Source organism: Microplitis mediator, chromosome 3 (genome assembly GCF_029852145.1).
Source record: "Microplitis mediator isolate UGA2020A chromosome 3, iyMicMedi2.1, whole genome shotgun sequence".
NCBI lineage: Eukaryota > Metazoa > Arthropoda > Insecta > Hymenoptera > Braconidae > Microplitis > Microplitis mediator.
The window spans coordinates 6,737,564-6,749,763 of record NC_079971.1 but is presented as its reverse complement, the minus strand read 5'-3'; the positions used below and the strand labels follow the sequence as shown (position 1 = coordinate 6,749,763).

Here is a 12,200-nt window from a genome sequence, read left to right as displayed (position 1 = left end):
CTATTTTTTAAAAACTAGTTCTTTCTTTATTTGAATTTTTCCCGCCCTGAAAATTAGTTGACAAAAAGTCTGCCGGCAGCGTTGGCTGTTACGAGAATTTAAAACAATATCGTTTTACTGCATGTATTGACTGCATACTCTGTGGTCTTTAACCATCACCAGATCGAACGACTTTATAATCTAAATTCACTTGAAATTTTTTCAATCAATCTATGCAACCTCCATCACAATTAGCAGGCATGGATTGGGGTAACTGGGGAAAGTATCCTAAGGAATACGACCGTGCAATTCACGGTCCGTTCGACCCAGCAAAATATTATGGAAAAGGTGAATATTAATCATGTTATTAAATTAATTAATTTGAAATATCTATTTAATGATTTTTATGTTAAGTCAATGTGATTTGCTAATATTGATAAATTTCAGCTGACGTACCGTTCGGTCAAGTGAAACTTGCAGAGCTGCCTTCGTGGTTAGCACGTCGTAACTTGAGTCCAGTGAAAATAGCTCAGGCTTGTGGCAGAGGTTCATTATCATTTATTTTCTAAGTAGCCATTTTTTAAAATACCTGTGTTGCATAACTAAAGTTGAAATTTTTTTCTTGCAGCTTATTGGCGATGGCAACACAAGTATGTACTTCCAAAATATGCTGGAGTAGCTCCATTCTTTCAAGTTACATGCATCTCCATGATATTTTTCTATGTCATTAATTATCCGAAAACCAGTACGTATTTTTTTTATTTTTTTAACATAAAAATTAAAAATGCGTGTGATTTTAGCAGACATCAGACAAATTTGAAAATGGTCCTGAAGTTAGCAGACAATTAATAATTTTAAGATTTTTTTTTGCAACAAATAAATTACAAAAAAACAAAAACTAAAAATATGCACATGTAGAAAATTAAAAAGACTACAGGTGCAATTTTTTTTATAATTTATTGTTTAAAAAAAAATCCGAAAATTATTAGACGTCGGCTAACTTCAGTATCATAATTTAAAATTATAAATAAATAGAGTAAATAATTAATAAAATAAAATTTTAAAAAATGCGCAATTAAAAAATTCTGAAATTAATGAATGCATTTTTTATAAATATTTTTTACTCTATTTATTTATAATTTTAAATTTGTCTGATGTCTGCTACATTCCCGCTCATGAATTAAAACACTAAAGTATTAAAAGATGATAATTCAAAATTGAAACCGTAGCATTACAGACTTGATGTCAAATATTCGACTAATTATTACATTTAATTACTGGCATTTATTTTATGTAAGTTGGATAATCCTGAAGTCAGCAGACAATTAACAATTTTCGGATTTTTTTTTTTAATCAATTATAAAAAAAATGTGGATGTAGGAAATTATAAAAGCTATAGGTGCATTTTTTTGAATGTTTTTATTTATGTATCATTTTTAAAAAAATTCAAAAATTATTAAACGTCGGGTGACTTCAGTATCAGGTGAATTGGTTTTATATGAACAATTTGAATCACGTGATACTTGAGACGTTGATTAAATAGTAAAAGTATTTATTTTTAAATTATCTAACTTAATGGTCGTGAATTCATCAAATACTTTTTTTCGTGTTAAAGTTTTAAAGAAAAAGACCCAGTACCCGATCAGGGAACTAGTATTCGATCACTCCGTGAATTTATATACTTATATTTAGTAAAATGTAGTAAATAAGGTAAGAGATCAAGTACCTGATCTGGGAACGAACTCGATTACTACTTGTACTTGTATAAATATATTCAGTAAATATATCTCTACAAATACATGTAGTGATCAGGTTCTAGTTCTTTGATTGGATACTAGGTCTTTTAACTTGTAAGTAATTTTTTTTTTAATCTACGGTAAGAGACCTAGTACCCGATCAGGGAACTTGTATCCGATTACTCCATGTATTTCTATAGATATGTTCAGTAAAATTTAGTAAATACAGATATACAAATACATGTAGTGATCGAGTACGAGTTCCCTGATCAGGTACTTGATCTCTTACCTTATATATTAAATTTTACTAAATATATCTAAAGAAATACATGGAGTGATCGGATACTAGTTCCCTGATCGGGTACTAGGTCTTACCATTGATAAAAAAAAATACTTATAAGGTAAAAGACCTAGTACCCGATCAGGAAACTAGTACCTGATCACTCCATGAATTTATATAGATATGTTTAGTAAAATTTAGTAAATACAGATATACAAATACATGCGTGATCGTGTACTGAATCTGTTATATACTCTTTTTTAATACTTTAGAGTTTGAATAATACAATGGACGCCGTAATATGTTGTATTGTTTGTAATTTAATTTAAAAATATATAACATTCAATATGCTTTTTTCTAACCAATAATATTTATTGTTTCAGAACACCACAAGAACTACAAGTACCACTAAAAAATTACCAGTTGTTGTACAAGTAGAAATGAATATTAATTAAAATTTCAATGTTCTAAAAATGTAATAAAGAGTAATGTCAAGATTAAAACGTATGTCAACAATTCAATTATTTGTTAATTATTATTTACACACTTCACAATAGAAATCTGTCAAACCTTAAAAATATTTCCTTAAAATAAAAAATGTAGTTAACAATAAACTAGATATTATAATTAATCATTATACCAATAAAATTAACATAATTAAAAATATAAATTATATTTTTTATTTAAATTGATTTAGGATTCGATACTTGATAATTTATTTAAGTATCAATCAATAACTTTATCTAATATGTAAAAAAAAATATTTAAAAAAATTGCACCTATAGATTTTTAAATTTTCTACACGTGCAATTTTTTTTTTTTTTTTCTTCATCGATTTGTCAAAAAAAAAAAAATCGTCTGGTAACTTCAGCATCATATCGAAAATTCTAAAAAATAAATTCAAATTTTCGCGGTCGTAAAAATAACACGAGTTAACGTTTACAAGTGTGTAGCTTTGTCCGCCGTAGGTATTAAATGATTAAATACTTACACGTATGTAACTACACATGTCTAGGAATCTGTGATTGGTTTTTGTTAAAATGGAATGCGGTCTCCGCGTCATCACTTGACCAATCACCGTAAATTAGGGGGACAAAACTCAGGTCCCTCAGCAATATGGCTGTCAGTATAAATTTGATGCTTGTAAGATGCTTTTCTCTCCGAATAATTGGCAAAATCTAACATATAGATATAAAATTTTAAATAGTTCAGAACGTAATGTGATATATGGAGTTCCTGTAAAATGGGAAATGGGAATGCGGGTCAGTTGAATATTAAAACGTTTATTTTAAATTGATAACGACGATAAAGTTAAATAATCGACATTCCCGTTTAAGGTATGTAACAACAACTTGTTTTTAATTACTCTTTATCATCCATATTGACGTGACTCAAGTTGAAACAATTAAGCAATATACTATCTTGCTATCGTATTATTTATCAAACAATTTATGGTTTTCAAATTAAACAGTTGATATAATTTATTTTTTTTACTGAAAAAATTTAATCGCCAAGCCAAGCGCGTAATGCTCCGTGCACGTGAAGAGTAAAATTGCACAGAAAAAAATCGCGACTGAAAGTGAATATTCTTGATTCAATTAAAATTTTTTCAAACCTCAATTCTATGAGATAAAGTAGAAATCTCATGATCCTGAAGTTAGAAGACACATGGTAGTAAAGTTAGTGAACATCTGACTATTTTTAAAACTTTGAAATAATAAATAAAACTGTTTATAAAATAAAAATTAAAAAATGCACGCCTAGACAATTCAAAATTCAGTCCATGCATTTTTTAAAATTTAATTTTAATTATTTCATTTTTTTAAATGTAATTAAAAATTTTATGTCTGCTACATTTACACTCAGAAGACAATCAACAGTTTTTGGATTTTTGTCAACAAGTCAGTTATAAGAAAAAAAAGGAACTGAAAAAATGCACATGTAGAAACTCAAAAAAACTATAGGTGCAATTTTTTGAAATATTTTTTTTTTATAATTTATCATTTTGAAAAGAATTCAAAAATTATAAGACGTCGGCTGACTTCGGTATCATGAAATCTGAAAAAAAAATCTTGACTTGGATCCCGAAAACGTTTGTCTTCTAAAAAAATTTATTGACGATTTTTTTTCTGTATATTATTTTTTAAACTCTTGTATTTAATTAAGTTTTTAAGGTCAATATAATTAGTTCCGCCTAATTTATATTTAGTTAATAAAAGCTGTTTTATTTTTCAGGTTTATGCTAAAAATTTAATTTCATAATCCAAAGCCATGGCATCGAGGTATTTTTTATTATTTAATATTCAGCTGATATAGGGTAGAGGTACTTGTAGCCACCTCCATTTTTGGACTTTTAATCTTCATTTTAATTAATGAAAAAGAGTAAAATAAAATTTCTATTTAAGTAGTGGGACAAAAGTATCTCTGAACATATTTAAAAAATTAATTATGTTATTGTACCTTCAAATTAATTTGTTTAAATTTTCAAGTGTCCAAAACTGGCCCTAAAGTGGCCAAAAACGGTACCTCTACCCCATATAAATAATGAATTTATTAGAGTAGTATTATACTCTTAAAGTACATAGAAAAGTTTATTTTTTTATTTTTTCACTCTTTTAATACTTTGAAATGGCGGGTGAAGGTAACTCCGTAAAAAAAAAGGTAGTTCGCTTGTGGCGGTGATATTTCGATAATAACAGATCCAAAATGAAAAAATAAAAATTATTTACATTCAGTAGACGTGTAGCTCTCATCTGAACTACGGTCGAATTTAAATTTTGATTTTAACTGTTTTCTTTTGCCCAAAAACAGTGAAAAAAAACCGTATTTTTTAAAATTTTTTTAAATGCCCGCCATTTTTTTATTTATCGGTAAATATCAATATCCGTAGTACTTTAAAAGTGTCTTCGTCAACCTAAATAAACTTTTTATAAATACTTACAGCAATTCCTTTCTAAACAAATTAATGAAAACAGCCTTTTTTTGACCGCTTAAACCAGAATGGTCTCTCAAGTAGATTTTTATTTCTAGGCTCGATCGGTTATTTATATTACTGGAGACTGGAACTAATTCAGCAACAAAAAAAGCAGCTGCTCAACAGTTGGGTGAAGTTCAGAGGCTTCACCCACACGAGCTACATCATTTGCTAGCACGTGTGTCAGCTTTGTTAAAGTCCCCGCAATGGGACACCAGAGTATCAGCTGCACAGGCCATACAAGCAATACTCACTCAAGTACCTGTGTGGGATCCTCAACCAATAAAAAAAGAATTGTTAGACAAAGAAAAATTCCAGCGTAATGAAAATCCCAAAAACCAATTGACATTCGAAAGTTTTGACATGAACCAGGTACTGGCAAAGAGCACACATTTAACTGGATCAGAGGGTAGTGAGTACGATCTAATAATTGCTGAGGGTGATCAGCAACAGGCTTTTAGTAACCAGGGTGATAAATTATTAGCTGCTAATTTAGGACTTGATCCGCGATTAATTGGAGTTGACACTTCGGAACTCTTTACTGCCGAGGATCTTGCACTTCCTGTTAAATTATCTCAAGCTCAATCGAACAAAATATCAGTAAGCGAAACACTTGAGCAGTCTGGTGGATTGAGTAGACGTGAAATAAATCGAGCGAAACGCAAAGCGAGACAGTCGATATCTAAACAGCGATCACGTGAACCAGATGAGCAGCTTGAGACACCAAATAATGTAATACAGTCAAATGATAATGTAGAATCTCTTAAAAAAAAAATAAAAATGGAGGATGTAGTCTCAACAGATTTAAGCTCAAATTGTGAATCAAAAAAAGACGAGACGTGTATCTCAGCAGTACCTGATGGTACAGGCTCTTGGCCTGATACAATATTAGATTGGCCATTGGAGTCATTTAGTGAAAGCCTCTGCCAAGATCTCTTCAGTCAGAAATGGGAGATAAGACATGGGGCAGCCACGGCATTGCGTGAACTTGTACGACTTCATGGTAAAGGAGCTGGCAAGTCACGTGACCAAACTCAAGAGGAGATGGAAGAAAGTAATCGTCGTTGGATAATAGACGCTGCGTTACGCCTTCTCTGTGTACTAGGACTTGATCGTTTTGGTGACTTCGTGTCCGACCAAGTGGTCGCACCTGTTCGGGAAACTTGCGCTCAAGCTCTGGGTTCCCTAGTTCTTTTGCTGCCCAATGACGGGGGTAAAGGTATCATGGGAATAGTCAAAGTTTTGTTAAAACTTTTAGAACACGATGAGTGGGAAGCTAGACACGGATCTCTTCTAGCCTTGAAATATTTACTGGCTGTAAGGGACGATCTTTTGGATCAAATTCTTCCTGCTGCATTTCCAGCAGTGATACGAGGACTTTCCGATCCTGTAGATGATGTTGGAGCAGCAGCAGCCAGCGCACTTATTCCAGTAGCTTCAACACTGCCGCGATTATTGAAATCCGATCAGCTTCAAGCAGTAATAGGACGACTCTGGGAACTTCTTCGTGACCAAGATGACCTTGCAGCTGCATGTAATAGTTTTATGGGATTACTTGCGGCTATACTTTCATTACCCGCAGCACGAGCTTGTCTATCACCACAACCATTATCATTAGTATTACCACGATTGTGGCCGTTTCTCAGCCACGCAAGTTCAAGTGTACGTAAGGCAACACTACAAACTTTACAAACGTTAACAGGAGAAGACAAAGACAATGAAGAAAACCGAAAGGAACGATGGGGTGAAGAGGGGAGTGTAATTCTCCAAGAAGCACTACGTCATGTTTTCCAGCGAGTTTTAATTGAACATGTAACTGCTATTCAAGAAGTCGCTGAAAAAGTTTGGGAGAATCTTGTGGTTCACAGCGACCTTGAGTTACTTCTTCACGCGGCTTGTCCGCTTATCAGCACGTGGCTCTGCTTAGCGATGCAGCCCGATAACGTTCCATTTAATGCTCTACTTCTCATAAATTACAACAACATAAATGTTAATTCTAGCCCATCAAAAGTTGCGCCAAAAACCGGTCAAACAAACGGAGACGGACAGTCGGATTCTGGCAGCAGCAGCATCAGCATCACAGGAAAGTCTGCATCTGAACTAAAGGTTTACATTGGAGGGATTGAAACGGTGCCTCAAGCAGTTCGATTATCAAATTCCGTACGAGCACGAATAATGGCCACACGGATGCTCGGTTTGTTGTCTCGCTATGTCGTAAAACCTGCACCAGGTGTCGTTTACACTCCAGATATTCCCAGCCCAGCATTTTGCTATGCCAGAGTACTACTAGCCCATCTCGCTTCGAGATCTGCTCTCCAGCGTACCGTCGTAGGCCTAACGATTGCTCATTGGGCAGCTTTAGAACATCCTCATACTCCAGAGGTACCTGATATTCTGCGTGATAAACTTTTAGGATGTCTAAGTGAGTGTACATACTACGATGAAATCGCTGGCGCTTTCACAAGACTTTTACACGACAGCAAAGATTACATGGCGACTTTGAAACATTACAAACTAATGTTGCCTATCGCCGCTGAAAATACAAGTGGAGTATTAACTCTTGATCAAATTACTAGTCTTGCAGGAAAGCCTATCATTGGCTTACAAGCTTTAAATAGTGGAACGAGTACTGGAGGTACTGGTGGAGGTGGGGCAGCATTGAACAAATTGAAACCAAAACTTGTGACCAGTCTTGAGGAACGAAGGAAAACACTTGAAGTTGGAGCATCGAATACGGCTGCTCAGCAACTATCGCTAAATGTCATGGCCATGGCTGCACTTTCTGGTGGAGCGACGATGCTGCACTGCTTACCTGAACCTCCACAGCCATTGAATCCCCTAGTGAAACCTTTGATGGAAGCGATCAAGCGAGAGGAAGACGAAGACTTGCAGAGACTTGCGGCTAAACATTTAGCTCACCTGGTTGACCTTTGCACTGATCGGACACCATCTCCGAACAACAAAATAACCACTAATCTGTGCACATTCCTGTGTTCTGACATGGAGTTCACGCCACGTGTGACAGACCGTGACTCGGATGTCTTTGATGGTATTTTGACTCTTAACAATAGAAATAAACATGCGGAACGAATCGCTTATAACAGAGGAACAGGAATCGGAGGATCAAGTAGCGGACGAGGGCCTGGTAGGCCTCCAGCTACAGAAATACCTTTGGAGGAATTGTTAGCTTACGAAGAACCAGAAGCAAAAGCTGCAAGAAATCGTCGTCGGGGCGCTACATTTGCACTGACAGCCATCGTAAAACTAATCGGGTCGCAGTTACCAACTCGTCTACCTCATCTCTGGGACATAATTATTATGAAAAATCAAAATAAAGTCGATCTGTCATTGCAAAGTCACGTTAATCGAACAGAAGAAGTCAATAATTTAATTTTTAATTTACAAGTTATAGAAGTCGTAGTGTCCAGTCTTGATAAATCCATTCTACCTCCAGTACTTGAATGCTTACCGAGACTGTGTAATCTTTTAGCTCACCCGTACAAAGCCGTAAGACACATGGTGTCACGGTGCATAGCCACCTTTGCTGTTTTGAACACCGAAATTACAATGGGACATGTCGTGCGTTCTGTGATTCCACTTCTAGAAGCTCACACTGCTGATGCCGGTAATTCTAGAATCCCGGCAACTCCAACTGAGAGCGATTTACGCCGTCAAGGCGCAGCAGAAGTACTCACATGTATTGTCGAGAATCTTGGAGTCAACGTCGTACCATTCGCTGTTCTTTTTATGGTTCCGCTTCTTGGCAGGATGTCCGATCAAAATCAAGCTGTAAGACTTGTCTGTAACTCAACATTCGCAACGCTGATACAGCTGCTACCTTTGGACTCTGGGTCAATTACCGATCCCCCGCATCTCGCTGAGGAGAAAACTCAAGAGCGAAAATTTCTCGAGCAACTGCTTAACCCTCGTAGCATTCCCGAAACTAAATTGACAGTTAAAGTCGCTGCGGAGCTGAGATCTTATCAGCAACAAGGACTCAACTGGCTCGACTTTCTCAATCGCTATCGACTACACGGTGTCCTGTGTGACGACATGGGCCTGGGAAAGACTCTCCAGACTTTGTGTATCCTGGCGATAGATCACCAGCGTAATAAAGATTCACCACCGAGTCTTGTTATTTGTCCGCCGACGTTGACTGGCCACTGGGTATACGAAGCTGAGAAATTTTTGCAGTTGAAAGATCTCCCGGTGCTACAGTACGCTGGGTCTCCACCGGAACGAGAAAAACTTCGACCCCGTGTTCATCAGTATCGATTAATTGTAGCGAGTTATGACATCGTTCGAAAAGATCTTGAATTTTTCGAAACAATTCAGTGGAATTATTGTGTTCTTGACGAAGGCCACATAATAAAAAATGGAAAAACTAAAAATGCCAAAGCTGCTAAAAAATTACGATCGTATCATCGATTGATACTGTCAGGTACACCCGTTCAAAATGACGTACTCGAATTATGGTCACTCTTTGACTTTTTGATGCCTGGTTTTCTCGGGAGTGAAAAACAATTTGCTGCTAAATATTCAAGACCGATTCTTGCATGCAGAGAATCTAAAGCTGGACCTAAAGAACAAGAAGCTGGAGCACTTGCTATGGAGGCTCTTCATCGGCAGGTATTGCCGTTCCTTTTACGACGTAATAAAGAAGACGTTCTTCAAGATCTGCCTCCAAAAATAACCCAGGATTACTATTGCGAGTTATCGTTACTACAAAAAAAACTTTACGAAGACTTCCGGACACGTCACTCAGCAACGCTTATGTCAAACTCTACGTCACCATCAACGGCATCCTCTCCTTCACGCGGTCATGTTTTCGAGGCACTTCGTTATTTAAGAAATGTTTGCAACCATCCAAAATTAGTTTTAGGTCCAAGTCATCCTCTCTATCAAACAGTTCAAGCTCAACTAGACCAACAGCAGACTAATTTATCAGACATAGAACACAGCGCAAAATTACCAGCATTGAAACAACTACTCCTGGACTGTGGAATCGGTCAAACCCAGCAACAAAAACCTTCGACGCCTTCTGGACTAATCGATAGTCAGCAAACGACACAGCAACTCGTCAGCCAACATCGGGCTCTTATATTTTGTCAATTGAAAGCCATGCTAGATATTGTTGAAAAAGATCTTCTCAGCGTTCATTTGCCGACTGTGACGTATCTTAGACTAGATGGAAGTATTCCAGCAATTCAACGACACGCGATCGTCGCTAGATTTAATGCCGACCCGTCTATTGACGTGCTATTGTTGACGACACAGGTTGGAGGACTGGGATTGAATTTGACTGGTGCGGACACTGTTATTTTTGTTGAACATGACTGGAATCCGATGAAAGACCTCCAGGCGATGGACCGAGCTCATCGGATTGGGCAGAAGAAAGTTGTTAATGTTTATCGACTGATAACCAGATCAACTGTTGAAGAGAAAATTATGGGACTGCAAAAATTCAAACTTTACACCGCTAAAACTGTCATCAGTACAGACAACTCATCGTTAGATACCATGCGAACCGAACAAGTAAGTATTTTTTGTAAGGAAATAGTGTATTGTGTGACAAAGGATGAAACAAGACGATTTCAGACTAGGGTGAAGTTGGTTGCCGAGCCGTAGGCGGGCTGACATGACCCGCAGTCTGAAATCGTGTTTCATTCTAAGTTACACACTAGATTTTTTATGATTACTTGTATTGGAACTTGAAGTTTCTTTGTCAGCAGTCAGTCAGAAACAAGTTAATTTAAGACCAGTGGTGTGATCATTAAATTGTCATTAGCAATTTATAATTAAGCAGAAAATATAAATACTATTTATTATTGACACTAATTTTTATAAAACTTAATCACAGAACTGTCATTTACGTAACGAAAACTAATAGTTTGAAGAAATTTAAGTTTGAAGAATAATGTTGATAATTAATTATTATTAATTTTTAAAATAAGGTCCTTGAGTGTACCTATAGTCACTCACTAAAAGATGAGATGTACCTTTACTCGATCAACACATGGCCCTATAGTCGCTCAAAGATAATATCAATTAAACGATGATAAGTTTATTGATTTGGACAAATAATTTATAAATTATACTACTTTATTCTTTCATAATATAAAATTTCATGAATTTTAAAAATGTATTTAATAAGATGTAGTTACAACAATTCTTAAAAAATTTGACGTAACCTAAATTTAATCTAACGAATGAACGTCAAAGTAAAAAATGCCCGGCTGAGCGCGGTTTTGAAAACAGTCATTTAGTTTAAATTTATAATCTATTATAAAATAATTTGATACATCATATTTTAATATATTTAGATTCACAAATAATTATTTATCAATAGTAATATTTTTAGTTTTAATTTTTTTTATAAAAATAGCAAAAAAAACGCCTTAAACAGTTAAAGTGAGCGGGTATAGGGGCTTTTACCTTACCTGCGCCGAAAGTTTGAATTCCTGTCTAATAATTTTTTGATTTTTTTCTTAAATTATAAATTAAAAAAAAAAATATTCGAAAAAATTACACCTGTAGTTTTTAAAATTTTCTACATGTGTATATTTTTATTTTTTTTAAATTGAGTTTTTGAAAAACAAATCCGTAAATTGTTAACTTCAGGATCATTAATAAAAATTAGCACATGTGCCATTTTTCTTGCAAACAGAGGCAGAAATTTAAATTTTCAGGTACTGATCTGGTGAAAAATCGTATATACACCTCGTAGGAAGGTAGAAATGTCTTACTTTCCTTCCTAGGTGTATAAATATACCATTGTTTCTGTTCGCTGACTGAAGACATTCACAATTTACGCGTTTTCTAATATTAATTCGCGGCATTGGACTGAAATTCACTTCTTTTGACTGGCTCTAGAGACACCGAAACTTTAAGAATGAATACTGGTATCACAAAAAAATATAAACTACAAATTATTTATTATTCTTTTAATTGTTTCAGTTATTAGATTTATTTTCTTTGGAAAATGGACGGGAAAAAAGAGCTGACGAGGGAGAAAATTCACGAGGAATTAATGCTATTCCAGGAGTCAGCCGATCAGTTCTAGAAATAATACCAGAACTATGGGAACAACAGCAGTATGACGACGAATATGATCTTGACGCATTTTTATCAACGTTAAAAGGAACCAACTTGTGAAATTATTATTTATAGTATCCCAGCGATAGCTGCTGATCAAAATAAAATTATTCATCCAAGTAAATAGAACGTAAGA

General features: G+C 35.1%; 2 protein-coding genes across 2 annotated transcripts; both read left to right on the top strand.

Annotated features, from left to right (window-relative positions):
- Positions 1–135: 135 nt before the first annotated feature.
- On the top strand, positions 136–2,516 carry LOC130665396 (putative ATP synthase subunit f, mitochondrial). The gene is made up of 4 exons (XM_057465745.1): positions 136–327; positions 427–525; positions 608–724; positions 2,379–2,516. The coding sequence occupies exons 1-4, from the start codon at positions 213–215 to the stop codon at positions 2,405–2,407; spliced, it is 360 nt and encodes a 119-aa protein (XP_057321728.1). The 5' UTR covers positions 136–212; the 3' UTR covers positions 2,408–2,516.
- A 590-nt stretch (positions 2,517–3,106) lies between these two features.
- LOC130665387 (TATA-binding protein-associated factor 172) lies at positions 3,107–12,146 on the top strand. Its single transcript, XM_057465728.1, has 4 exons — positions 3,107–3,332; positions 4,231–4,277; positions 5,026–10,504; positions 11,927–12,146. The coding sequence occupies exons 2-4, from the start codon at positions 4,267–4,269 to the stop codon at positions 12,122–12,124; spliced, it is 5,688 nt and encodes a 1,895-aa protein (XP_057321711.1). The 5' UTR covers positions 3,107–3,332; positions 4,231–4,266; the 3' UTR covers positions 12,125–12,146.
- Positions 12,147–12,200: the final 54 nt, after the last annotated feature.

Excerpts from the sequence above, each read along its gene's own strand:
- LOC130665396 (XM_057465745.1), top strand. The coding sequence starts at position 213 with ATGCAACCTCCATCACAATTAGCAGGCATGGATTGGGGTAACTGGGGA. Across the intron at positions 328-426 it reads AGCAAAATATTATGGAAAAG|CTGACGTACCGTTCGGTCAA; the intron begins GTGAATATTAAT and ends GATAAATTTCAG. Across the intron at positions 725-2,378 it reads CATTAATTATCCGAAAACCA|AACACCACAAGAACTACAAG; the intron begins GTACGTATTTTT and ends TTATTGTTTCAG.
- LOC130665387 (XM_057465728.1), top strand. Across the intron at positions 10,505-11,926 it reads ATACCATGCGAACCGAACAA|TTATTAGATTTATTTTCTTT; the intron begins GTAAGTATTTTT and ends TAATTGTTTCAG.